The following is a 25,053-nucleotide window of genomic DNA, read 5'->3' as shown; positions in this document are numbered from 1 at the left end:
TGGGGAACATGGCTGTGCCACCTGCAGCTCAGTAACATGAGGTGGCTGTTTGAGGGCAGGGGAGTCTGTACAGCTGCTGCTCACAGACCCTGGTCACCAGGGCCCCCTCCCAGCAACAGCCCTGGGTGATGGTGCCCAGGCCCCTCCCATTTGAGCCTTGGTTCCCACGTGCTCCCCTCAAAATGGCTAGAGCAAACATGGATCCGGTGGGGATACCTGGAGTAGAGACATTTATTGACAAAAGGGGGCTGGGCTGGGCTTCCAGCCTCTGCTTCTGGCCAAACAGCAAGTGCCCGGTTGAGAGGGCAGCACAGCCCTGGCCTTGTATCCCCACAGCTCCGGAAACGCGTCTGGGGCCGGTCTCAGGCGCTGGGGGCGTAGTGCAGCACCAACCGGTCAAAGTCGTTTTCCTTCAACGTGAATTGGGGGCGGGGAAGGGGGATGGGGGTGGGCAGAGAGAGAAAGGGGAGAACTTGTGAGCCAGGCCCCGAGCTCCGCGCTTTGCCTGGCAGAGCCTGGGGGGTCTAGGGCTCAGAGACGGGCCGCCTGCATGGGCTCACCTTGGCCTGGTACTCCTTGATGAAGGGGTGGGACCTGTGGGCGTCCTTCAGCTGGGATAGGTAGCGGTTTGTCACCTGTGGGGGAGGCAAGGTTAGCTAAATATGGGGACCCCATGGTGGCTCTGACCTGCAGGGTAGGGAGTGGGGTGAAACAAGGGCCACCTGGCCAGACCCAGGCAAGAGCCCTGGTTTCCCCACATTTTCTCCATCACACCCTGCTGCCCCGGAACCATGCTGAATTAGAGAGGACCCTGGCGGGTGGGGAGTACCACCTGGCACAGAGCCTGCACTTGGCACATGGGTGAAGCATGCACCAGGTTCAGGGATGTGGGCTGGGCAGGGACCCAGGCCCTGGGAGAGGCAGGGGGCCAGGAGTGGAAGGCAGGTCAGGGGGGGACGGGGTTGGGAAAGGAGATGGATTTGTTCTGGGCACGTCGTATGGAGACACCTCAGAGGCTTGGGGATTGGAGCCCTCGCTCCCAGCCTTGCCCTACCCGCCAGGCTCAGCCCTGACCATGTGGGGCTAGGGGCGTCTGTCTGGCTCTGTTTCTCCAAAACTGATAGTCTGGGGATGTCTCTGCGGTGAGTGGGAGAGTCGTCCTATCTGTCCTGCACCACCCCAGCCCTGAGGCTGTCTGGGGGGCTCTTCTTCGAGGAACTGGTGACAGACCGTCATGAAGCCCTGAGGTGGGTCCCTGGCCAGCTGGGCAAGGCACCTAAATGGGGCAGTGCCCCAGCATCCTCCTCCCGGCCCTCAGACAAGGTAGGCTCAGCAGGATTGCTCCCCTGAGCCCTGTTTCTCTGTCCTGGTGTCCGCCCCCAATCCTGAGGTGGCACAGGCCGAGTCCCAGCCTGGGAGCCCTGAGCCTCAGCCCACTTGTCCGTAGGACCCACATAGCAGCTGACCTGCAGCCCCGACCAGGGTGGGGACCCTGGGGGAGTACCTGCAATGCCAGCTTCCCAGGGCCGATCTCAGATGCACCCACTCGTGGGGAACAGGTTTTTGCCCCAAGGCCAGGCCAACCTTGAAGTTCAGACCCTGAAGCCCCAAGCTCCCTCTAGAGCCGGGGCCACACCAGAGACCCCTGCCCACCCCAGGCTGGCACCGTGAGGGCTGGAAAACCCTCCTGCACCTGGCTGAGGGTGGGGAGGGTCCTACCTCGGGAGGCTTGCCCAGGTGCTGGGACAGGACGATGAGGTTGATCAGCGTCTCAGGGTGGCCACTGTCCTGGCAACACAAGGGGACACCAGACAGGCAGGGTCAGCTCCTCCAGGCCCCCATCTCAAGCAGGGCTGGGATTGCAAGACCCAGCATGCCCCCACCACTGGCCGCTCCGCAAGGCAGTGATCTCAGGGCCCTCCCTTCTGCCTCCCCACACCGGCTGCTTTCCCAGTGAGCGCGTTGCTTCATGTGCAGACCAGGCGGACACAGAGCCCCCTTGCCTGTCGCAATTTGGGAGGGGCGTTTTTATCACAAATCTCAAAGTAATGGAGTCCAGACCAAGGCGGCCTCAACCTATCACAGCCCAGCTAGCTGCTCCTCCTGCTGCAACGATGAGGCCTGAGACCGTGGGACAGACCCCTCCCGCCCTGCCTGCTCCCCAGGGGCATTGGCAGGAAGCTGCGGGAAATTACCAGAAACTCCAAGGGGGTGGGTGACCTCACCCCACCCGCCCATATTGGGCTCTGAGGCACAGGGAGCTCTGGGAATCAGCTCGGCTGCTGCCTTGGCGAGGAACCCCAGCCAGAGCCCGTGGTTGGGGCGAGGCAGGGACATGCCGCTCAGGATGCAGGGCGCCACAGGCTCGAGGGGCTGCAGGAACCCGGGCCTCCTACACAGATCTGGCTCCACCCTGTGCTGCCCTTCTTTGCAGAGACCCGCATTCTCCCCACAAGCACGGGGCGCTCTGGTAGGCGAGGCAGCTCCACACGGGCAGCCTGACGACGTCAGCCAGCAGAAGCACCCAACTGCCCCCCCTCAGCCTGTCCCCCACTCGGCCAACAACCTTCTGACGATAGCTTGGCCCCTCGCAGAGACGAGCACGGAGAAAGCTTCCCATTGGTGTCAGTTTCTCATTATATCAAACAACGTTTCAGATGGCAGCCGTGAGAAGACAACTGCGGCAGCCCTGAGGGCAGCGCTCCAGGCCCTCTGCTCAACAAGGATGGGCAGAGGCGACACCGCCCGTGTAGCTCTCGGGCAGCCTGCTCTCCCCTTGGCAGCAAACGGGAGCTGTCTCTCCCAAGCACACACCCAGGTGAGGGATCACCGCGAAAGGCCCCGGGCCAGCAAGCCAAGGCGTCAGTGAAGAGACAGGGCGTGGGTCTGCTCAGCTCAGGCCGACGGGGGGCCCAGGCTGACGGGATCCTCGCCTTTCCAAGAGAAGCTAGAATCAGGATTGTCGCTTGCAATCCCGAGTTTTAACTGATATGGCATTAAAATCCCCACATGGCCACAGGCAGGCCACGGGGTCTCGCACACCTGTTTCTGGGGTGGGGCTGCGCCTGCCCATACCTTGTCCAGCGCCTCCTGCAGCACGCCCTCCGCGGCCTCCCACCGGCCCTGGGCCATGTGGCAGGCTGCCTGCCCGTTGAGCAGCAGCAGGGTGGACGAACACTTGTCGGCCATCTCCTGGAAGATGTAGTAGGCGTCCTGCAGCTTCTCACCACCCTGCGGGGACAGTTGACGTCACCGCTTTGTCACCCTGCTGCCCGGCCCTACCCTGCCTGCTCCCTCCTGGAGGGATCCCAGCACTTTGTGGAGACAATCCCAGTGCAGCCGGCCCACGGCAGGCACTCTTTGGACACCGCCCCCTTCCCCTAAGAGACCCCTGTGCAGCTAGTGCTGTGAAGGGGCAGAAGCGGCACGCAGACCCCCTCAAACCCGGCTCCCCAAGCCCTATGTTTATAGACTCGAAAGCCTCGGCTTTGAGAGGGAGAATCAGTGCATGGGGAGCTGGGTCAAGGTCTGAGCTGGGAGCACTGGGACACATGGCCCATCGGGGCGGCCTCTGCTCCAGCAGCCGTGACCCCGACCACCCGAATTCTGAATAGAAGGTTCTGTCCGCCTGGTAAAGACACAGCGCCACACTTGCAGGGGAACCTGAGACCAAGATGTGTTTGTGAAAGACTGCTAGGCTATGGGAGAGAGCTGTTCGGGTTTGTCCCACTAAACTGAATGGATACTGTGGGGTGAGGCCTCAGTCCTGCAAAAGGATGTGCAGATGCACACAGACGAGGAGCACAATTTAAAGGCCCGTACGAAAGAGTGACTCAGAGAAAGGAAGCCAAATGTCCAAATCCAGAAATGGGGCTGCTGCCAGGAGAGGGGCGCCCAGGCACGTGGGGACGGGGGGCTGGGCCCAAGGGGGGAAAGCGCAAGGGGGATACAGGCACCAACCCCGTGCCGGGAGCCCGGAGAGCAAGCTGAGCAGCAGCCAAGACCAGGGCCAGACCCCAGAGGAGGGTGCGCTGCCAGCTGGCTGGCTCCGTGCACCCGGGCTGGGGGGCGGGGGGGGGGGGGGTGCGTGCAGGCAGAGGTACGCCGAGTCCGGTTCCATAAACCCCCAGTTTGTTCACTCTGGCTCTGGCCAAGCCACTCAGCTGCAAGGAGCCAGAAGGGGTCAAGCCCGAGAGAGGGGGAAAACGTGCTGGGGCTCCTCCAGGGGACTAGCCCCCAAGAAAGCAGGAGGTCCAGTGCGTCTGTGGAACCCCACGTGCACCCTCCCCACAGGAGCAGCCAGCGCTGCGCGCAGGGGGTCGCCGCCACCTCCTGGCTCCCGGATACTCCTGTCTCTCATGCCCGCACACAAGCCGGGTGCTCACCACAGCCAGGCTGACCCAGGCGGTGGCCAGCTGGGTGAGGGTGGCGTCCTCGTCCTGGTCCTGCATTTTCTTCAGCTCCTTCCTGGGGGCAGAGGAGAGAGGCGGGAAGGTGCCCGGTGGCTGAGTGGCCAGTCACTGTGCCCCGCCCCCCCCGAGTTCCTTGCTCACGAGGCCCCAGGACCTCAGGCCCCGGCCCGGCCACCCCCCATCCACGGCTGCACACGCCTCTGCGTGCTTGCAAAGCCCACCCCAACCCTGCAAGATGGGCCCCGCTGCCTGCCTCACAGAAGGAAACTGAGGCACAGTGACGTCCCTTGTCCCAGGCAACACCCTGCAGAGAAGGGCAGGTAAACAATGGTGCAGTCACCCCAATAGACTAGAATGAAATAAATGGAGAAACACTCGTGTCACTGATAATCAGAGCCAGGGGGAGGGCTCTGGGTGGTCCCCATGCCGCATGTGCCCTTGAAGACAGAGGTCTGGATGCTGGAGAACACAGGGTCCCAACATGGCCTGGCCGTTGCTAAGATACCCCCTGATGCACAGGCCACAGCCCAGCAGACCTGGGGGGGAGGGGCTTACCGGGCGAGGTCCAGGCGGTCTAGCTTCAGCAGGATCTGCACCGTCATGGCCATGCTGTGGGAAGGGCGGGCAGTCAGTGAACTCCCACCCCACTTTATCTTCCACCAGGAGCTCACTCTGTGTAAGCACCACCTTCCAGAAACCTCCCCTTGAGTGCTCAGGCCACCAGCCCCGCCTTACAGAGGGGAACACTGAGGCTGAATGTCAGCCCAGCAGGGCCGAACTCAGACCTGGGCGCTGCTCGCTGGGCTGAGCACCCCATCGCTTCCCAGGCCCTGCACTCCCGCCTGTCTCTGCTGAGTGTGACTGGGCCGGGAGCTCCCGTGGGGTCCCCAGGCCTGTGGCCCGCTCCCTGCCCGCCCCGTGGCTGGCCATCCCATCTGTACCCCCCTCTCCTTTCCAGAGTCCCAGAGGAAGTGCTGCAGGGGAGCACCTGCTCCCTGCCTTCAGGGCCCACACCCACTGCACCCCCGCCTCGGGCCCAGACAGCTGTGACCGCCGATCACTGATGTGGCCACTTGCTCCCAAGTTTTCCCACCAGAATGTGACCCAGCGCCCAGACCAGCCCAAGGAGAAGCATGAGAAACATTCGTGGGGTGCACTGCCTCACCAGCCGTGTAACATGCCTATTGCAAAGCCCCCTCTGGATCACAGTGGGACATAAATGGATATGAAGGAATACGTGGTGACCAACTAACCAAGGGAAGGCAGAAACCAGAGCGCTCATGGGGGAGAATGGCTGCACCCTGCAGGGCTGGAGCCCTGGCCGCAGGGAGCTGGACACAGCACAGCCCAGAGCCACCTCCTGGGGTGGGGGTGGAGCCGACAGCAGGCTGCACGGGGCTCCAGTGCCCAGGCCTGGAGTGCCCTGAGGGGCGGCCTCAGGGGAGGGTCCGTGGGGCCCAGGGAGGACATGGAAAGTCCAGGGCCCAGGGCAGAGAAACACAAGGCTTCATGGGAGAAGGGAGGGTACAGAAATTCTCAGGCAGAAACAAAGGTGCTTTCTGCTCTGCTGCTGGGAACAGAGGGTTTTCAGCCCCGGGTGCTGTGTCCTCAGAGCAACGGCCCAGCCATGCGGAAAAGTGTGTCTCCTGGACGGAGAACAAGAGCTGCAGCCTAAATGGGAGGCCCATGCCCCACCCCAGTCCCTCTCTTTCAGAGCAGCCCCGCTTGCCGTTCCTATGATGATGGCTGACGAGGCCCTGAGCTGCCCGGACACCAGAGGGGCCACTCACGCTGGCCGTTCCCCCAGTGCAGGACAGCCACTCACCACTCCAGGCTGTCCCCTTGGTGCAGGGTGCGCAGGGCTGCGTCTGGGTTCTGGTTGTGGAAGTAGATGGAGGCAGCCATGAGCAGGAAGGTGGTGTTGGTCACGTCCACGCTCCGGCTCATCTCCCGGTCCAGCTCGGCCACGATCCCATCCCTGCGAGACACGCAGCTGCTCAGAGCCCAAGGCAGGGGCGGGAGGCGGCCTCTCCCCCGTGGGAACAGACAGGCCCAGAGAGGGCGAGTCAGGCCCCCCGGGGCACAAAGCAGCGGCGGGCAGGATAGGCCCAGCTGTCTCTGCCGAGCCCCACTAGGTGCCAGTCTCGCCACCTCCCCACCAGGTACTCCTCACCCCTCACATAAACAGGGAAACCAAGGCCAGGAGAAGCGGGGTTGGGTGCTCCAGGCCCTGTGGGGAGTGTGGGGCAGGAAGGGCCACGCCTGGCTCTGCCCACGAAGCAGCACAAATGACCATCCAGGTCTCGAGCTCCCCTGGCCCTCAGTGCTCGGGGGCTGAGGTGTCCATGCCGCCCCGCATGCACAGGGACAGGCTAGCTCAACGGGGACACCTCCACAGGGACACGAGGCCACACAGGTGAACCTCACACTGGCGACGTCACCAACTTCCCAAGGAGGCCAGTGGTCTCAGCAGAGGGTCCTGATCTACCTCGGTCAGCGTCGGGCCTGGGTCCTGAGGGCGGCTGTGCAGGACGACACCCCACTGACGGGGTGGCTGCCCCCGGTTCCCGAGCTTGGTGTGCAGGCTGCTCCCGGCAGGTGGACGTCGTGCGGGACTGGGGGCTGGGAGCCGGCAGCAGGCTGGAGGTCAGGCTTGCCCGAGGACCAGCCGGACGCCCTCACCCGCCACAGGATACCAGAGCCTTGGTCTGCTTAACCGAAACAAGGAGCTGCAACTCCTTGTTTCAAAGGGCTGCTGAGCGGTTAATGAGAGAAGGGAGGCAAGGGCCCGGCCCTGTGTCACCGCTGGACAAATGCTGTGGCTTGGGACACACAGTCTCAACAAGCGCATACGTTTCATGCGGGTTGCTGGGGGCTGGTGGCCAAGTGCCTGTGTACCTGAGGGCCCCTGGAGGGCAGGGATGTGCCTATTACTCCCTCTGCGCCCACCAAAGAGGTGCCTGACAGACAAATGACTTCAAATCTGAGTCTCTTCCCCGCTCTGCACAGAAGGACAGGGATCACACAGGGTTGGCGTGAGGAGCCCCAAGGCCACCTCACAAAGCTTCCTGCCTGGTTCCTGGCACACAGGCTGTGAACACGGCGCCTGCTCTTGTCCTTGTAACGTTAGTGTTGTACGTTGTTACTGGAACACATTGTGGTTATCCTTATGGGCTCCAGCACTTTCTCCACCACCTGCTCGCTGGGCAGTTTGCATGGGGCGGTGGTTTGTACTGCCAGGATGGATGCACCGAGAGCCGCTCTGCTTTCCCGAGCACCTGCCCCACGCCGTGGGCTTCCTGCAGGTTCTTTTCTGTAGTGCTCACAGCAGCCCTGGGGCTCCTTCCCCTTCCGAAAGGAGAATGGGGTTTGTCACCCCAGCTAGAGAAGTGCACAGAGAGGGTGAAGTGATGGCCTCAGGAGGCTGCCTGTCTTAGTGTCCCGGGGTTGCTGTCAGAAAGCCCACGAACCAGGGAGAGGATCAAAACAACAGGGGTTTATTCTCTCCCAGTTCTGGAGGCTAGCAGTCTGAAATCAAAGTGCTGGCAGGATTGGTTCCTTCCTCCTAGGGAAGATCTGTCCTGGTCCTTTCTCCTGGGGCTGCGGCAGTCCTTGGCTTGTGTCTCTTTCACCCCAATCTCTGCCTCCATCTTCATGTGGCCTCTGCGTCTGTGTCTTCTCTTCCATCTCTTATGAAGATACCAGTCACCGGATTTACGGCCCACCTTATATCCAAGATGATCTCAAGATCCTTAACCACTTACATCTGCAAAGACCCCCATTTCCAATGAGGCCAGGTTCACAGGTTCTGGGGGTCAGGACACGGACATGTCTTTTGGGAGTCCCCACTCAGCTGCCACTGCTTAAGCCTCTTTGAGTAAATCCTTCAAGTGTCTGTGGACGAAGGAGCCTGATCACAGAAGGTGGAGCACAGGGCGCTGCCCTCCATGAGGAAGGAGCAGGGGTGGGGGTCACAGCAGATAGTCGTACCCACACTTGGGACTCACAGATGGCTGCAGCAGCCTCCGAGGAAAGCGTAGTGTCAACAAGGTCATGACCACATCCTGGTCTAAGAAGTTCCACAGGGCAGAGATCGGGGGAGGGCCCCTCTGTGAGGCGTCACAGTGCTGTGAGGGGCAGCCTGGGTGGTGGAAGGGCCCTGGGGCTGGGACAGGTAGGCGGGAATCGGTTCACAGAACAGAGTGGCTCCCTATCGTGGGCTGTGCTGCCCCAGCCTTCTATCCCAGCCGCCCTCTGGGGAGTGTTTTACCTCTGAAATCCCAGGGGGCCTCACGACCAGCCCATTCCGAGGGCCGGGGGAAACCGAGGTGCAGAGGGGCCACGGGGCCTGCTGCGTCAGGCTGGTGCTCCACGCACAGGTGAGGCAGGGCCACACGGCCCCCACCTGCAGAGGCCGAGTTCACGTGCACCTGGGCGAGCATCCCAGCCAGCAAGGAACAGCCCACGCGCCTGCCTGTGCAGGAACCACCTGAGGCCAGCAGGGCTGGACCGTGAGCTGTCTCAGACCCCGACGGAGCAGCAGGTAACAGGCGGGCCTGGTCCTGGGATGCTCAGCACTTCCAGGTCCCCACAGCCCGGACCACCCCGCCTCTCCTGGCCATCGCCTGAGGGAGTTTGATGACTGCTGGTCTGTGGCACAGGTGGACACGCCCAGCTCAGGGCGAAGACTTGCTGTCCCCTCCCACCCTCCATCTGGGCAGAGATGAACGACGCGTGGTGTGGCTGCCATTCCCTTCCCCGCACAGTGGGTGAGCAGCAATGGCTGGAAGACTGGCTGCAGGGTCCCCGCCCTTATGTACCAGGGGAGGCCCTCCTGGCAAGAATGAGGCCCTCACAGTCCCTAGGTATCTGTACACAAGGCCTCATCTCTGATCCCCAGCCCCCCGCCCCCTTTGAAGCAGGGTCCATCACTGCCTCCCACTGTGCAAGTGAGGGAAACTGAAGCTCAGAGAGGTGAGAGGGCAGAGGAGGGATGCCAACTAGACATCCTCTGCCCACCCGGGCCCATCCACCGTGCCCCAGGCCCGCCCCCCACCCAACCTCACCGCCGGCTGTCGCTAGCCAGGTACTCAGCAAACATGCGCACGGCCTGGAGCTCTGGGGCCGAGGAGGGCTTGATCTCATCCAGGACCACGCCGTACTTCCTCTGTGGGCAAGACAAGCAGGCTGTCAGCCCCGCCCGAACTCCCCGTGGGGTTTATATGTTCTCAGACCCCAGGAACATACAAGGACTTCTTGGCTCCAGCACTGCCCTGGTGGAGCCCCAATACCAGGGGCTGGTGCCCACCGCTCCCAGGGACCCCCTCAGCCCACGGCTGCCATCCCCACTGGAGTACGCTGTGGAAGCCAGCACAGCATCACCCGTTAGCTGTCGTGCCACACTGCCCACTGCTCTAGCTGGAGACCCTGGCAGGTCACCGTCCAGCCCCCGGTGGTGAAGTGACGGGGTGAGGGCCCCGCCAGCTCTGGGGGTGGGGTGTGGTGGTGTCACCAGGGGCAGGGGGTCTGGGCATTGGCTTCTATTGAGCAGAACATGCACCCCACCGACAGACACCCAGCAGGGAGGTCACTGCAGGGAGGGGAACTGGAATCAGGGACCCATTTTTCACTGTCTTTCTTTCTAGGTAGTTTCAGTATTTTCGTTGCCACCGACATGTATTCATCTTTTAAAGATATATATACACACACAAATATATGAACACATCCAAGGAGATTCTGGGGTGCGCCGGGGCACCCTACTCTGCTGGGGACCACACACACTGTCTGGACCCCAGCTTCACCCTGGAGGTTGGTGGGGGGAGGGTGGTGAGGGGGACTTGGTCCACAAGGGGGAAGTTCCATCAGGCTCCAGAACGCTCCGTAGAGGGAAAGATGCAAAAAGACCTGGGAAGCCACCCGAGGCCTGATGTGAGGTGGGGGCATCTGCGGAGCCATGTACCCACAACAGAGCAGTCTACGGCTGTGGCTGTGGGACGAGGTTGGTGGGAGGTTGGTGGGCCTGGGGTGGGAACAGGGCGGGGCACAATTCAATCCTGTCTGCAGAGTCCAGATTGTTTTTAGAACAGAAGAATGCAGTCTTACTGTATTATCAGGGTAATGTTGCTTTTTAAAAACCCTAGTGTCTGTGGAAGCAACCTAAATGTCCATCAACAAAGGAATGGATAAAGAAGACGTGGTACATATATACAACGGAATATTACTCAGTCATAAAACAGAACAAAATAATGCCATCTGCAGCAACGTGAATAGACCTAGAGATTCTCAAACTGAGTGAAGTAAGTCAGAAAGAAAAAGACAAATATCGTAAGATAGCGCTTATATGTGGAATCTAAAAAAAGACTACAAATGAACTTACCTACAAAACTGAAGTAGAATTACAAATGTAGAAAATAAACTTATGGTTACCAGGGTGGGGTAAGGGGTCTGGGGGGAGGGATAAATTGGAAGATTGGGATTGACACACACACGCTACTATATACAAAATAGATAACTAATAAGGACCTACTGTACAGCACAGAGAACTCTACTCAATACTCTTTAATGGCCTATATGGGAAAAGAATCCAAAAAAAAAGTGGATATATGTATTTGTATAACATATTCACTTTGCTGTATACCTGAAACTAACACAACACTGTAAATCAATTATGCCCCAAATAAAAAAAAACAAAAAAAAACTAGTGTCTAAACTGTGGGCTTCGGTTAATAACAGTATCAATATCACTGCATCAATTGTAACAAAAGCACCCTGTCAACCCAAAATGTTAATAAGAGAAAATGCCTGTGTGGGGGATGGGCATTTGGAATTCTCTTTGCCATCTGCTCAGTTATTCTGTAAACCCAGAACTGTACTGAACAAGTGAAATCTATCGATTAAGTATAAAAAGAAAAGCAAGAAACCCCAACATTGGCCCTCTGGCCTGGTGCTCCAGGGCCTCAGTGACGTGGCCACCTTCTTGTGGGGGCCACACCAGCTGCTCGTGGTCCCCGCCCCTGCCGACACTCTGTTCCTTACTCTCCTTCCCCAGGGTGTTGGCAGTCATGGTCAAGGGCCCACACTCACCTGTGCCAGGTACGCTCTGTACAGGAAGACATCCCTTTCCACATCTCTCTCCAGGCTTGACGGCTGTGGAAAAGCGGGTCAGAACTCTTGGGGGCTCCGTGCCCAACAGGCTCTCAGAGGCCAGAAGTGGGCAGCTTTCCCAGTGGAGTCTGGGTCCTAGTCCCGGCCCCGGCTCTCAGCTGCCTATGACCTTAGGCAGCAGGAGAGCAGCCTCCGCTGAGGGCACGCAGTGTGCCGGGCACCTCATTCTGTGCCACCCTGACATCTCCCTGGGAAAGGAGGCTCGACTGTCACCCCCACCCATCCAGGTGAGGGATGGGGGCACCAAAAGTGCTGAAACTTCTCCAGCCACACAGCAGGGGCCAGGGCAGAGCCCACGCTTCTGACCACTGGACACGTGGCTGCTTGTGTCAATGGGGAAGGACCCCAGGGTGCAGTGGATCAAAACAGAAGCTGCTCAATGGTATGGGTGGTCCGAGGACAGCAAGGGGTGGGGGTGGGGGTGGGGGTGGGTATGGGAACGCCCTGATGCCCAAGTTTGTACAAGCCGAGAAAACAGGCCTGGGAGGATTCCTATCCGGACATGAATGGTGGATACTGGAGAAGGGATGGGACCCAGCGGGAGATGTGCGAAAGGGACTTACTTTCTGTAATGAATACTTCCATGCCTCTTGTTCCTGTCCTGCTTTTGTTTCAAAACGTTCTTTAAACGTGACAACAGGAGAGATGAAGGTCTGCCTCACTCAGAGGACCTTTCTGGGAGAGCTCAGCTTGGCTGTCCCAGCATAGCGATGTCTGGGTCTAGCCAGGCTGGGTGAGACCTTGGGGACCGCCCATACTCGGGGACAAGGCCCAAGGGCCACACTCCCTCAGCCCAGCCACCACACAGAACCCAGAAGCAGGTGCGAGGTGACCTCATACAGGGTTCACTGTGGGACTGCAAGGGAGGCCCCCACGAGGCTACGGGCAGGCGAGGGACCCTTCCTCGGGAGAACAGCTTTGGACCACGCCCCAGGGTGCTGGCTGACTTCCTGTAGGCCCTGTGGCACCTGGGGTGGCACAGAGCAACTCAGCCCAGAGGGCATGCGGGTGCTGGGACAGGCCACCTGGGGGCTGGGAGAGGAAAGTGACATGGGGGAAGGGGGCCCGGCCACCTTGGAGTCACTACTCCAACAACCTCTAAACCACAGGGCCTGGGGAAAAGCACAGAGAGAATGAACAGCCTGTCCAGCTGCCAGAGCACAGGGACAAATGTTCTGGAGCCCCGCCGGTGGGAGCACGCCAGGACTGCTCTCCCCCAAGGCTGAGAACCAGACTCCTAGTCCCCAGGCCTTCTTCCCAGCCTGAGGGGGTGAGGGCGCTGAACGTGTCCTCCTCCCAGGCCAAGGGAGACTGCGAACAAGAAGCCTGGCTCCTGGCCCCAGCCAGACTCAGGCCAACTTTGCCTCGGGGTCCCAGCAGCTTGCTCTGGCCTTGGTGGCCAGGCTGGGGATCCGGCCATGATTTGGAACACGGTGTCCTCCAGATAAGTGACTCTGAAATGACCCTCAGAGGCGGACACTGGTGAGGACAACCCACCTGGGGTTCCCACACCACCCTCAGTAAAAAAAGAGACAAATGTTGGCTGTTGGTATCTTTGAAGCAGGGACACAGTGGGATGCCTTGTGGGGGACCAGGGTCCCAGAGGCAACTCTGAGCCTCAGCTGCCCCCTTTGTAAAACAGGCACCACCACTGACCCTGCAGGACTGCCAAGGGGGGTCACCGAGACCCCACACACAGACGCTCAGGACCCTCTCAATCAGCCACAGAGAGGAGAGCTTCTGGGAGGTGTAAGAACAAGGACAGGTGTACAGACCCGGGAATGCCGGGGACTGTGATGCATGCCACCAGGTGAGCGGTCTGGTCCCCAGTCCTGACGGCTCATCAGAATCACCTGGGAGCTCAGAAACCAGAAAAGCCAGGAGGCTTATGTCCACCAACGATGTCCAACCCCGGGGTGGCCTCAAACTGCCTTCAAACAGCTCAGAGGCGCAGCCAGACCTGAGAGCAAGGGGTACTGTCCAGGGAAGTCGGTGATGGGGTTTGGGAAGGAGGATCACGTCCCCTCCCCTTACTGGCCATCAGTGTCCCCTGACCACACTAGACGGTGAGCTCCTGGAGGCTTTCTTAGCTGCTTCATCCCTAACACCTGTGCGGTGCCTGCCATCTTGTGGGCACTTGCGAAATGTCTGACAAGTGGGGAAACAAACATCATCACGGTGCCAGCACTGAGACACACCAGGTGTTCTACCTGGGGCCACCTCTGGTGGTGCCTGAGGTTGCTGGGGCTGCTATAACTAACCACCAGCTGGGCTGGGGGATGTGCTTAAAGAAACAGAAACTTATTCTCTCATGGTTCTGGAGTCCAGAAGTCCGAGATCAGGGTGTTGGCAGAGCCGTGCGCCTTCCATAGGCGCTCTGGGAGGATCCTTCTTTGCCTCACCCGGCTTCTGGTGGCTCCAGGTAGTCCTTGGCTTGTGGCTGCCTCACCCCCATCTCTGCCTCCATCTTTTCTGTCTGCCTCAAGCCTCTCTCTTAGAAAGACACCAGTCATTGGATTTAGGGCCTATCCCAGCTGATCTTGTCTAGAGATCCTTCACTGAATTACAGCTGCAAAGACTCTTTTCCAAATAAGTCACATTCACAGGTCCCGGGTGGACATATCTTTTCAGGGACACCATTCAACCCAGTACAGGCTGCCTAAGAAGGTTTAGGTGGCCTGTGGACCAGAATTAAATCACGTCAAATGGCTCAGCAGGGATAGGACTCCCACTCTTCTGGATGCGTCAGGTAGAATCTCTTGGTTTGGTGCCGGTGCATCTCTACCACGTTGCTAAAGAGGGTGTATATCCCCCAGCTCAGAGGTTGGGCCACAGTGTGCCTCCAGCAAGAGTGACTGCTGCGGGTTTCCCTGGTGGCGCAGTGGTCAAGAATCTGCCCGCCAATGCAGGGGACATGGGTTCGAGCCCTGGTCCGGGAAGACACCAGATGCCGTGGAGCAACTAAGCCCGTGCGCCACAACTACTGAGCCTGCGCTCTAGAGCCCGCGAGTCACAACTACTGAGCCCACAAGCTACAACTACTGAAGCCCGCGTGCCTAGAGCCCATGCTCCTCAACAAGAGAAGCCACCGCAATGAGAACCCCACGCACCACAACGAACAGTAGCCCCCTCTTGCCGCAACTAGAGAAAGCCTACGTGCAGCAACGAAGACCCAACGCAGCCAAAGATAAATATAAATAAAAATAAATAAATTTAAAAAAAAAAAAAGGAGTGACTGTTGGGACTTCCCTGGTGGTTAAAAATCCGCCTGCCAATGCAGAGGACACGGGGTTCGCTCCCTGGTCCGGGAAGATCCCACATGCCACGGAGCAGCTAAGTCCACGTGCCACAACTACTGAAGCCTGTGCGCCTAGAGCCCGTGCTCGGCAACAAGAGAAGCCACCGCAATGAGAAGCCTGCGCACTGCAACGAAGACCCAACACAGCCAAAAAATAAATAAATAAATAAATTAATTAATAAAAAAAAAAAGTGACTGCTGATCTGGTTTCCTTTGTTTTCCATCACTCTCTACATACAGCAGGTCACGCTGATTCTTTCAGGAGGGAGGTAAAATTTGCATATTATGACACAATAAGACTGAAAGAACACATTGCTGTAATGTAAGCAAAACAGACACACAACGGAAGACAGACGGCGGATCATGAGTATAACGCTGAACCTCACAGGGACCCTACTGAGATGAATGTCATCGTTCCCATTTGACAGGAGGGGAAAGTGAGGCTCAGAGAGGTGCAGTGACTCAGCCCTGGCTGCAGAGAGAACACAGAAGAGACAGAATCTGAGCCCAGGTCTGTCTCAGTCTTCTCGTGGTCTACACTACCCCAGCAAGGAGGCATGTAACAACCATGGCGCTGAACGGATAAGGTCCCCCAGAGATGTCCATACCAGTCCCTGGGACCTGTGAACAGCTTACGTTACATCACAAAAGGGACTTCACAGGTGTGATTAAGATTATGGACCCTAAAAATGGAGACCCTATGCTGGGCTATCTGGGAGGATCCAGTCTAATCACGGAAACCCTTAAAAGCAGAGGACTTTTAGACAAAAGAAATGAAGGAGAAGGGGAAATTCGAGAGACTCCAAGTGAGAACCCTGTGGCTGGTTCTGAGATGGAAGGGTGATATGCGAGGTTGAGGACTGGAGAGAAACATCCAGAAGCCTCCAGGAGCTAAGGGTGGCCCCTGGCCAAGAAGCAGCAACTTGAAGAAGTTAGGAAGGTGCTTCTTCCCCAGAACCTCCAAAAAAGGACATAGCTGGGCCAACACCTTGATTTTAGCCTGGTGAGAGCGGTGTTGGACTTCTACCTACAGAAGCTGCGAGATAATAAACGTGTGCTGTCTTAAGCTGTTGTTTGGTAATTTGTCACAGTGGCGATGGAAAACTAATACAGTCATGCAAATGTTATTTCAATGATTCCTAACCTCTTACTGAAGTCTGTTTGAGGTTTTACCCCCCATTACGCAGATGACACTCAGGGACATGGGGTTCACTGCCAAAGGCCAGAAGGGAAAGCAAGCCTTCTCTACTTCAGAATCCAAATTCCTCCCAACCCTCTGGCTGCCTCTGGGAAGATGTCTGCCACTCCCTTGTGTTGTGTGGTGCTCCGATGGCCTCCCACACCTTCGGAATAAAATCCAAACCCCTGCTGAGGCCCTTCAGGCCCTGCCCCTCACTCTGCCCACCTCATTCTTCATCTCCCCCACTGTGCTCGCCCCACTCCTGCCACACCACCCTCGTATGCCTTGACTATATGGAGCTCACCGCTGCCTCAGCACCTTTGCAGCAACTTATGGGGTTAGAGCCTTCTCAAGGCTTGGTCACAGGTTAAAACGGCAGTCAGAGAGGCCTGATCTGACCACTCCCACGTGAAGCAGCCCCCGCCCCCATTTCTGATCAGCACTTTTTTATCTCCCCTCTCCCTTAGTGGACTCAAGCTGAAACTATGTATTCACTTGATTCGTTACTTGTTTACTCTTCAGGACACTAGACCATGAGGGCAGGCAAAGACCCCGTCATATTCACTGCTCTTAAAAATTCTCCAATGGCTCACTCTCAAAGTGACAGCACCATCCATGTGCCTCCCCAAATGGTGCTGCTACTGGCCCCTGCTGCCCCCTCTCCTGTCACCCACTCAATGCCTGGCTGCCTGGGCCCTGCCTTGAAGGGCTATATTTTCTAGCTCTCAAACAGTCAGGCTCACTCCCACCACTCTCCATCGCACCACCTCCTGACATCTTGTTTATTTACTTGTTTACTGTCTGCCTCCCTTGGGAGCTGAGGCTTCCAAGAGAGCTGGGAGTTTTGTCTATTTTGTCACTGCTTTGAGCCCAGCACGAATATCGTGCCTGGCCCATACAGATGCTCAATGAGGAATGGGTGAATGAATGAATGAATGAGCAAGTCTGGGGAGAAATAACCTGGTTAGTGGGGCAGGGTAACGAGCGAGAAGCCATTTCTCTCTTGAGCCTCCCTTTTCTCACCCGTAAAATGAGGATAAACAACAGTCCCTACTTCACGGGTACTGAGGGCATGGCGGCACAGTGTGGGTGCTCAACAGATGGAAACTATTATTGTTGTTGCTGTCTTTAGTATTACTACTGTAGCGTAATATCATTACCATTGTTATTATTACTATAGCGGTATGAACCCCTCTCTTACTCAAATGCCTCCCAAGGCTCAGTCTGAGTGAGCGCTCAGAGTAAGAAGTATCGCTAAAGTGTTACTGCTTTGAGTTTGGTCATAGAACAAGGATAATTCTTCACCGCGCTCTGAAGAGATGTGGCGGGGGTGGGGGGTGAGGGGGGATGAAACGGCGCGAGGTGAAAAGGGAGGGTTTTTAAAATCAGAGCGCGACCCGCAGCCACCAGGAAGCGTCTTCCGCCTCCGCCCTCAGGGTCCCCCAGCCCCGCAGCCGCCGCACCTTCACCCGCTGCGCCTCGTTGATGCACTGCTGGTAGCTGCCAATGTAGAAGGCATTCTTCACGTCGAACAGCTCGTCCACCTCCCCGGAGCCTCCAGAGGCTGAGCAAGGAGCCGGAGGCGCCATGTCACTGCCCTCTCACCCGCTACTCCCACTAAGAGACACGTCGGCCGGAAAGAGAGAGCCACCGCGGGGCACGCCGGGAAATGTAGTTTACTCGTTCCTCCCTAGAGATGAGCCAATGGGAGACTCTTAAACGGGAGTCAAAGGGGCGGAAGACGCAAGTGCGTCTCTCAGGGCATCTGTAATTCGATTCGATCCTGAGAGCCAACAGGATTCGGGGAAGAGTGGTAAGGATGTGGTAGAGGCTAGGAATGGCAGTGAGCTTGCAGAGGGTGGGACCAGGCAGGAGGCAGATCCAATAAACTGGAAGGCTTTCCTGACGTCATCAACACGCGCCGGAAGCACGGCTCACACGGCTGCTTACACGGGGCTGGCTGCGAGGATGGCTGGCTTCGCGGAGCTTGGGCTGTCATCCTGGCTCGTGGAACAATGTCGACAGCTGGGTTTGAAGCAGCCCACGCCCGTGCAGCTCGGCTGCATTCCCGCCATCCTGGAAGGTGAGTGTGGCTAGGCCTCTTCTCCAGGAGGCGTCCCCGCTCCTGTCGCCTCACTTTGCCTTCTCCCAGCTTTTGCCCACGCCGGCCCCGTGAGGCGAAGGGCAGTCTTGGGCCTTACGGGCGATCCTGGGTTCCGGAGGCAGACTAGGTAGTGTTGGCGTTTAGGGTGTACGGCTGACTCGCCGTGTGTCCGCACCCAAGTGATGTAATCTCTGAAACTTTTATAGCCTCAGAGCACTGGGAGGGTTTGATGACTAACTAATAGTACTGGGAAAATTAGGTAGAGCTTGGATTACTATCTCCATTTTAGAAATGGAAACTGCGGTTGTCAAGGTTACTGGTAAATCCACGGCTCTGGTCCCTAGACTGCTCTTCTCCCCACTCCTCTGGTCCAACCTAGTTTTGCCATTAAAGAGACGCCTTCAGGAAGCCTAGGATGTGACAAATTGAGGCATTAAATAAACAAGGATGAAAGAGTCAGTAGGGAGCATAGGATGCAGATTGTGGGGAGGGCATTCTGGGTTTCCCAAGCCCTGATACCCCGGAAGGAGTCAAAACGAGGTCGTGGTTAGTAGCAGGCATCTCAGGTCAGATGGATGTGGGTTCCATTCCAGCCTGATACTCAACTGTCTGTGTATCCTGGGCAAATCTTTGAGACTCTGTTTCCCCTTCTGTTAAATGGGGATGATAATGGCTTCGCCCTTCTAAAATGTGTCAGTTGCTCTAAATGGAAAGTTGTCAGAATGCCTGGAACGGAAAGGGCACAGGCCAGTACTGAGCACACAGTAATTGCTCATTAAATGTTAGCTGCTGTAAACTGTGCCCGATACAACACCTGCCTACACCTGTGACACTGGTTTGCCCTCTGCCCAGGTCGGGACTGCCTGGGCTGTGCCAAGACAGGCAGTGGCAAGACGGCAGCCTTTGTCCTGCCCATCTTGCAGAAGCTGTCTGAGGATCCCTATGGCATCTTCTGCCTCGTCCTGACACCCACCAGGTGAGCCCCCCAAAGGCCTTGTGGTGAGTTAACCAGCTGTGTTCTCTTGGGCAAGCGCCTTTACCTCTCTGAGCGCACTTTCCATGTGTGCAAGATGGGGACAGAAATTATGCCCACCTCTTAGAAGTGCTGAAGAATTAACAAGACAGTGAGTGAAAAGTTCTGAGCACAGGGCTTGACTCAGGGCAAGCAGGAAGGCCAGAGACACAGGCAGAGAAAAGGCCTGGGCGGAGCTGGGGCTGGGGGCAGAGAGGAGAGGACTTGGACACTGACCAGCCCTAGGGGAGGGGGGACTGACACTTGGGTCTCAGGCTTTGATGACTGTGGTGTTGAGGCCATTGCTGAGGACGTGGGAAGAAGAAAGGCCAGTGTGGGTGGGACTGGCAGGGGACAAGCCATGGGCTGTTTGGGGACCCAGCCTAGTGAGAGGGCAGGGGCCACAAGGGGCCTCCAACACTCAGTATCAGAACCGTTGTCCAAAGGGAACTGGGAGCCTCGGAGGGTGTGTGAACAGGAGAGGTCCAGGCAGGAGGCCGTAGGGTGGAGATGGGAATGAGAGGCAAGCACAAAACCGCTATCTGACCCAGGCTGGCCCCTTCATGCCCACAGGGAGCTGGCCTACCAGATCGCAGAGCAGTTCCGGGTCCTGGGGAAGCCTCTGGGCTTGAAAGACTGCATCATTGTCGGCGGCATGGGTATGGGGGGCCCAGGGAGGCTCTGGGCATGGACCCTCTGCAGTCTCAGACCATCCACCCAGCCCCATCTCTCACCCTCCACCCACAGACATGGTGGCCCAGGCCTTGGAGCTCTCCCGGAAACCACATGTGGTCATCGCCACACCAGGGCGCCTGGCTGACCACCTCCGCAGCTCCAATACCTTCAGCATAAAGAAGATTCGCTTCCTGGTAACTCAGCCTGGGGCCCTGATACATCCATGTGGGAAATTTGTGTCCCACAGGCCATCTAGTACCGCATTGGGAATGGTGACAAGAACAGCTCGGGAACCAACAAAAGGGGGCCTGTATTAGTAAAGATAGTTGGGGGCTGGGCCTCTCTGAGGAGGTGACATTGGAGCTGAGATGGGTGAGGGAGCAGGCCTCCAAGACCTAGAGGGAGAGTGCTCTAGGGCCCAGGTCTAAGACCAGGAAGCAGGCACATGGGGAAGGTGGGTCGAGCCCAGGCATGTAGTCAGGACTCGGACAGCGCCCTCACCCCAGATCCCTACCCACTGCTGCCGGCACTACAGGTGATGGATGAGGCGGACCGGCTGTTGGAGCAGGGCTGCACTGACTTCACCGTGGACCTGGAGACCATCCTGGCGGCTGTGCCGGCCCGCAGGCAGACGCTGCTCTTCAGTGCCACGCTGACCGACACGCTGAGGGAGCTGCAGGGCCTGGCCACCAACCAACCCTTCTTCTGGGAGGCTCAGGCCCCGTGAGTCCATAGCCACGTTCCTGGGGGAGCAGGGCAGGCGGGGGGCCAAGTGGGGGTCACACCCAACAGAGGTTATTGCCCATGGGCAGGGTGGGCTATTGGCCTCATTCAACAGAAGGGGAAACAGGCCCGCCTGTCCCCAGTGTGCGCACAGTAGAACAGCTGGACCAGTGCTACCTGCTAGTGCCTGAGAAGGTCAAGGATGCCTACCTGGTCCACCTGATCCAGAACTTCCAGGACGAGCACGAGGACTGGTCCATCATCATCTTCACCAACACATGCAAGTGAGCATGGGCAGGCCTGCCTCTCCCATCCCCCAGGCTCCCCTCCCACAGCCCTTCACGGAGGCCCGAGAGGTGGCCCAAGGTTGGAGGTATGGGGCACACAGCCGGTCCCGGCACTCTGGGGCCTCTGCTCAGGCCGGCAGTTTCGGAGGATGCACTCAAGGGGGCTCAGAGAGGTCAAGCAGTTTGCCAACGTCACCCCTCCTGAAGGCAGAGCCAGGATTTGGGGTTCCTCAGACCTGCCTTTAACCGGAAGGGCTGAGGGCCTCAGGCTCTCCCCAGGAGACCCCTGCAGCAGCTGAGAAGGCCCTGGAGCAGCCTATTCGCTGTGGTCTCAGGATGTCAACGAGGCCCAGCACATCAGCACCAACACCTGGGGCTGTCCTCTCCGCAGACCCAGGGATTTCAAAATCTTTTGAGGCGTTTAGGGAGAGCATCAAGGAGCTGTAGGGTAGCCTAGCCTGAGCCAGCGTAGAAGGGCAGTCCACAGCATGTGGAGGAGACCTCCTGACTGCTGCCCCCCAAGAATTTCTTGGCCACCAGAAGAGAAAAGTCTGGATGTAGGGCCCACTCCTGTTGGCTTAGGCCAGGGGAGGGGTCAGTGGGCAGGACACTGCACCGCGGCTTCTCCTTCCCCAGCTGTGCAGGGCCACCTACTTGGGGTCTCGGCGGGTGGGAGGGCCAGGAGCGCCTTTCCAGGACCCTAGCGCTAGACGGGCTGACAGCACATCTTTCCTGCCAGGACCTGCCAGATTCTGTGCATGATGCTGCGCAAATTCAACTTCCCCACCGTGGCTCTGCATTCCATGATGAAACAGGTGAGGCGCTGGGCGGCCCCACAGATCCCCTCACCCGCCAGCCTTGCCCTGGGGACTTCTCCCAGCCTCAGGGCTTTTGCCCAGGCCCTTTCCTCTGCCTGGAACACTCTTCCTGCCCCCTGTCTGCCCCAGTCTGGCCTCCTCAAGCTCATCTCCCTCACTGGACTGTGAGCCACTTGAGGGCGGAGACTGTCCTGGCCTCTGCCCTGTCCCCAGGCCTCACACAGTAAGCGCGCAAACGTTTGTTGAGATGCTACCTCACACCCCCCCCAACCCCCAATTCTCTCCCCAATCCGGCACAGAAAGAACGCTTTGCCGCCCTGGCCAAGTTCAAGTCCAGCATCTACCGGATCCTGATCGCGACAGATGTGGCCTCCCGGTGAGCAGCTCCAGGGTACTCCCTTCCCCATGACGCCCCCCACAAAAGGGCCAGAGGGAGAGACTGGCTTCAGGCATGGGTCAGGCAGCCTCAGCTTCACTGCTGAGCGACCGTGGGTGAGTCCCAACCTCAGTTTCCCCACATGGACAGAGGTGCTGACTGACCTCTCTCTCCAGGGGCCTGGACATTCCCACGGTGCAGGTGGTCATCAACCACAACACCCCCGGGCTCCCGAAGATCTACATCCACCGAGTCGGCCGGACAGCCCGTGCAGGTGAGCAGACAGGGCGGGGCAGCCTTTGGGCACCCGCCCCTCCTGCCTGCCCACACCATGAGGAGTCAGAGTCACAAGCTGGTGGGACACGGGAGGGCTACAGGCCACAGGTGAAAGACACTAGAGGCAGCACTTGCAAGTTGGGGGACTCGCCCTTTCAAACCCATAGGTGGGGATGCTCTGTCTTCTCACCCCTGGCAGCACTAACAGCGACACGTGCTATCCCCTGGGGACACGGCACACACTGGCCCCATCCCCACCACTCCCTGTTGCCTCACCCCAGGCCCCTTTACCCGTCAGGGCTGCCAATCCATGCCCAGCAGCAAATAGGTGTACGAGTCCTGGTGGGTATGACGCTGCCCTGTGGGATTTGGCGTCCAAGTTCAATCCCTCGCTGTGACTCTGGCTAGGAGCCAAGGAGGCATCCTTGTGTCTGCTCCCCATCCCCACCCCGGAGGGGCACGGAGTCCAGGAGATTTTCTCACACCTGGAGTGGACAGAGATACGGTTTCTGGGGCCAGACTGGGCCTGGCCCTTCTCTCCTCCCCTGTGGCCTCAGGAAGGTCACATCAGCTCTCTGGGCCCCCACTGCCTCATCCAACAATGGGTAGTAAGAAGGTGACACCTGTTTGGGGCTGCTCCGAGGGTCATGGGCCTGGTCAGCTGCCAGTGCTGTTCCAGCACCAGTCACTGTCACAGAAACGGTGAATGGAGAAAGTGGTGTGCAGAGATCTGAGCTGAAGCCTGTCTGGGCTTATTGCTGACAGAACTTGGCCTGGGCTCCCTGGCGGCCACACCGAAAAGGGAAATCACATCACTTGTATAAGGCCAAGCTGGCAGGAGAGCCGCCTCTCCCTGGAGTCCTGCAGCTCCCCTGGGACAGACCTGCCTACTACGCAGAGGTCAGGCAGGGGGTTGAGCCCTGACGCCCTGAGCTTCGTTCATTTCCACTCACTCACTCACCCACCGAGCTCCTGTACTGTTCCCCTTGATTGAGAGGAGCCCTGAGCCGCCTGCTGGTCAGGACCTGCTTCTACTGGCCCTTTGTCCTGGCCTCCAGCTCACAGCCTGGGTGTGTCCCCACAGGGCGGCAGGGGCAGGCCATCACGCTGGTGACGCAGTATGACATCCACCTGGTACACGCCATCGAGGAGCAGATCAGTGAGTGGAGGGGCAGAGGAGGGGAGGGGAGGGGAGGCGGGTGCTTCTGGGTGAGATGCCGCTCAGCCCTATCAGACACCCGCTAGCCTGCTCACATGGGCAGGCTTTAACTGCGCTTTCCTTCTTATGCAACCCTCAAAGAAGTTTCTTTGCCCAGTTGTTGAAACAGAAGCTCTGCAATGGCCTTCAGCAGCTGAAAGCCACATCTAGTGGGAAGGGACTTTGGTTTCTCAGACCAGAGTGTGTGGGTGGTCCCTGTGGATGAGTCAGAAGCCCCAGGGCTGGGGCCTGGGCATGTTTGAAAAACCCCCTTGGGTGGTTTAATGTGTAGCCAAGACCGAGAACCTCTGGGGCACCTCCAGTCACTGCAAAGACTGTCCTAAGATTCAGAAATGTCTTGACTTTAAAGAACACTGTTTCCAGGGGAAAAAAAAAAAAACCCCTAGTCAAATTCATAGTATTGCTAACAACAAAAAAAGAGCAGTCTATACCATCCTTGGGTCTGAAATCTTAGATCTTGCCCACCTGATCCTTATCTGCTATGGCCCTGGATGGCCTTGCATGCCCTACTACACAGGGAACTTGCTACATGGTTGAAATCCCTCTCCGTGTTGTGCCTGCCCCCCTGTGACCCTGCTGTCCCCACAGAGAAGAAGCTGGAGGAGTTCTCGGTGGAGGAAGCTGAGGTGCTACAGATCCTCACACAGGTCAACGTGGTGCGGAGGGAGTGTGAGATTGTGAGTGTTGGGGAAGGGGCTGGTCCTCGGGGCCCAGGGTGCTTCCTGCAAGATGGTGACCCCCAAGACGGCCTCTCTCTCCCCCCACCAGAAACTGGAGGCAGCCAACTTTGATGAAAAGAAAGAGATTAATAAGCGGAAGCAAATGATCCTGGAGGGGAAGGTGAGGGCTGAGCCAGTGGTGGAGTGGGCGTGGGGCACAAGCTTCCCTGTGGATGATCAGCTTAGCCACCTTCTGGTCCTCCCCGTGCCAGGATCCCGATCTGGAGGCCAAGCGCAAGGCCGAGCTGGCCAAAATCAAGCAGAAGAACCGGCGCTTCAAGGAGAAAGTGGAGCAGGCACTGCAGCGGCAGAAGGCCAGCGGGGCTGGCCGCAGGGGGTGTCCATCCAGGGCCCAGCCTGAGGCCTGCTTGTCCCCAGCACCCGCTCAGGGCCCAGCCTGAGTTCCACACGGCCCCCGTCTGCCCAGCCTGGGATACCTTCATCCAGCTGAAGGTTGGAGGGTCCTCCCCTCAGGATAATCCCTCCTCCCAGTCTGCCCAGTCCCCCTCAGCGGAGCCCACGGACACCCACGTGCAGTGCGCAGCTCTCCACCCCACCCTGCAGCCCCTGGTGGCCCCTCCTCAGAACCTTGGCCAAGAGGCAGGCTGCAGAGGAGGAAAGAACGCTATGAGGTTGGGCCCAAGTCCACGTACAGTGACCCCAGCCCAGGGTCACCCTGGGGGTGCTGTGGGGCCCCAGAGCGAAGGTGTGTCGCTTGCAGGAGATGCTCAATAAATGAGTCTTTTGACTTCCTCAGTCTGACTCGGGGAGCAGGGGCAGAGGGAGGAGG

General features: G+C 58.4%; 2 protein-coding genes across 3 annotated transcripts; one reads left to right on the top strand and one right to left on the bottom strand.

Annotated features, from left to right (window-relative positions):
• Positions 1-213: 213 nt before the first annotated feature.
• Positions 214-17,709, bottom strand: COPE (COPI coat complex subunit epsilon). The gene is made up of 10 exons (XM_059918057.1): positions 17,518-17,709; positions 11,496-11,558; positions 9,479-9,579; positions 6,238-6,390; positions 4,968-5,021; positions 4,386-4,467; positions 3,076-3,231; positions 1,720-1,788; positions 561-635; positions 214-410 (listed from the first exon to the last, which is right to left on the bottom strand). The coding sequence occupies exons 1-10, from the start codon at positions 17,641-17,643 to the stop codon at positions 363-365; spliced, it is 927 nt and encodes a 308-aa protein (XP_059774040.1). The 5' UTR covers positions 17,644-17,709; the 3' UTR covers positions 214-362.
• A 271-nt stretch (positions 17,710-17,980) lies between these two features.
• DDX49 (DEAD-box helicase 49) lies at positions 17,981-25,011 on the top strand. 2 transcript variants are annotated; one of them, XM_059918056.1, is made up of 13 exons: positions 17,981-18,137; positions 19,011-19,134; positions 19,744-19,829; positions 19,918-20,039; positions 20,381-20,568; positions 20,658-20,852; positions 21,595-21,670; positions 21,973-22,049; positions 22,226-22,323; positions 23,410-23,484; positions 24,133-24,221; positions 24,313-24,384; positions 24,476-25,011. In XM_059918056.1, the coding sequence occupies exons 1-13, from the start codon at positions 18,023-18,025 to the stop codon at positions 24,662-24,664; spliced, it is 1,506 nt and encodes a 501-aa protein (XP_059774039.1). In that variant the 5' UTR covers positions 17,981-18,022; the 3' UTR covers positions 24,665-25,011. The 2 variants fall into 2 exon arrangements, with proteins under 2 accessions (XP_059774039.1, XP_059774038.1); XM_059918055.1 differs by having other exon boundaries at positions 17,985-18,137; positions 20,712-20,852.
• Positions 25,012-25,053: the final 42 nt, after the last annotated feature.

This window comes from Balaenoptera ricei, chromosome 3 (genome assembly GCF_028023285.1).
Source record: "Balaenoptera ricei isolate mBalRic1 chromosome 3, mBalRic1.hap2, whole genome shotgun sequence".
In the NCBI taxonomy this organism is placed as follows: Eukaryota; Metazoa; Chordata; class Mammalia; order Artiodactyla; family Balaenopteridae; genus Balaenoptera; species Balaenoptera ricei.
Note: the sequence above shows the minus strand (reverse complement) of the source record. Positions and strands in the feature narration are given on the sequence as shown.

Excerpts from the sequence above, each read along its gene's own strand:
- COPE (XM_059918057.1), bottom strand. The coding sequence starts at position 17,643 with ATGGCGCCTCCGGCTCCTTGCTCAGCCTCTGGAGGCTCCGGGGAGGTG. Across the intron at positions 11,559-17,517 it reads ACGAGGCGCAGCGGGTGAAG|CCGTCAAGCCTGGAGAGAGA; the intron begins GTGCGGCGGCTG and ends GCTTTTCCACAG. Across the intron at positions 636-1,719 it reads ACCTGGGCAAGCCTCCCGAG|GTGACAAACCGCTACCTATC; the intron begins GTAGGACCCTCC and ends CCTCCCCCACAG.
- DDX49 (XM_059918056.1), top strand. The coding sequence starts at position 18,023 with ATGGCTGGCTTCGCGGAGCTTGGGCTGTCATCCTGGCTCGTGGAACAA. Across the intron at positions 20,569-20,657 it reads TTCTGGGAGGCTCAGGCCCC|GGTGGGCTATTGGCCTCATT; the intron begins GTGAGTCCATAG and ends GCCCATGGGCAG. Across the intron at positions 22,324-23,409 it reads CGGCCGGACAGCCCGTGCAG|GGCGGCAGGGGCAGGCCATC; the intron begins GTGAGCAGACAG and ends GTGTCCCCACAG.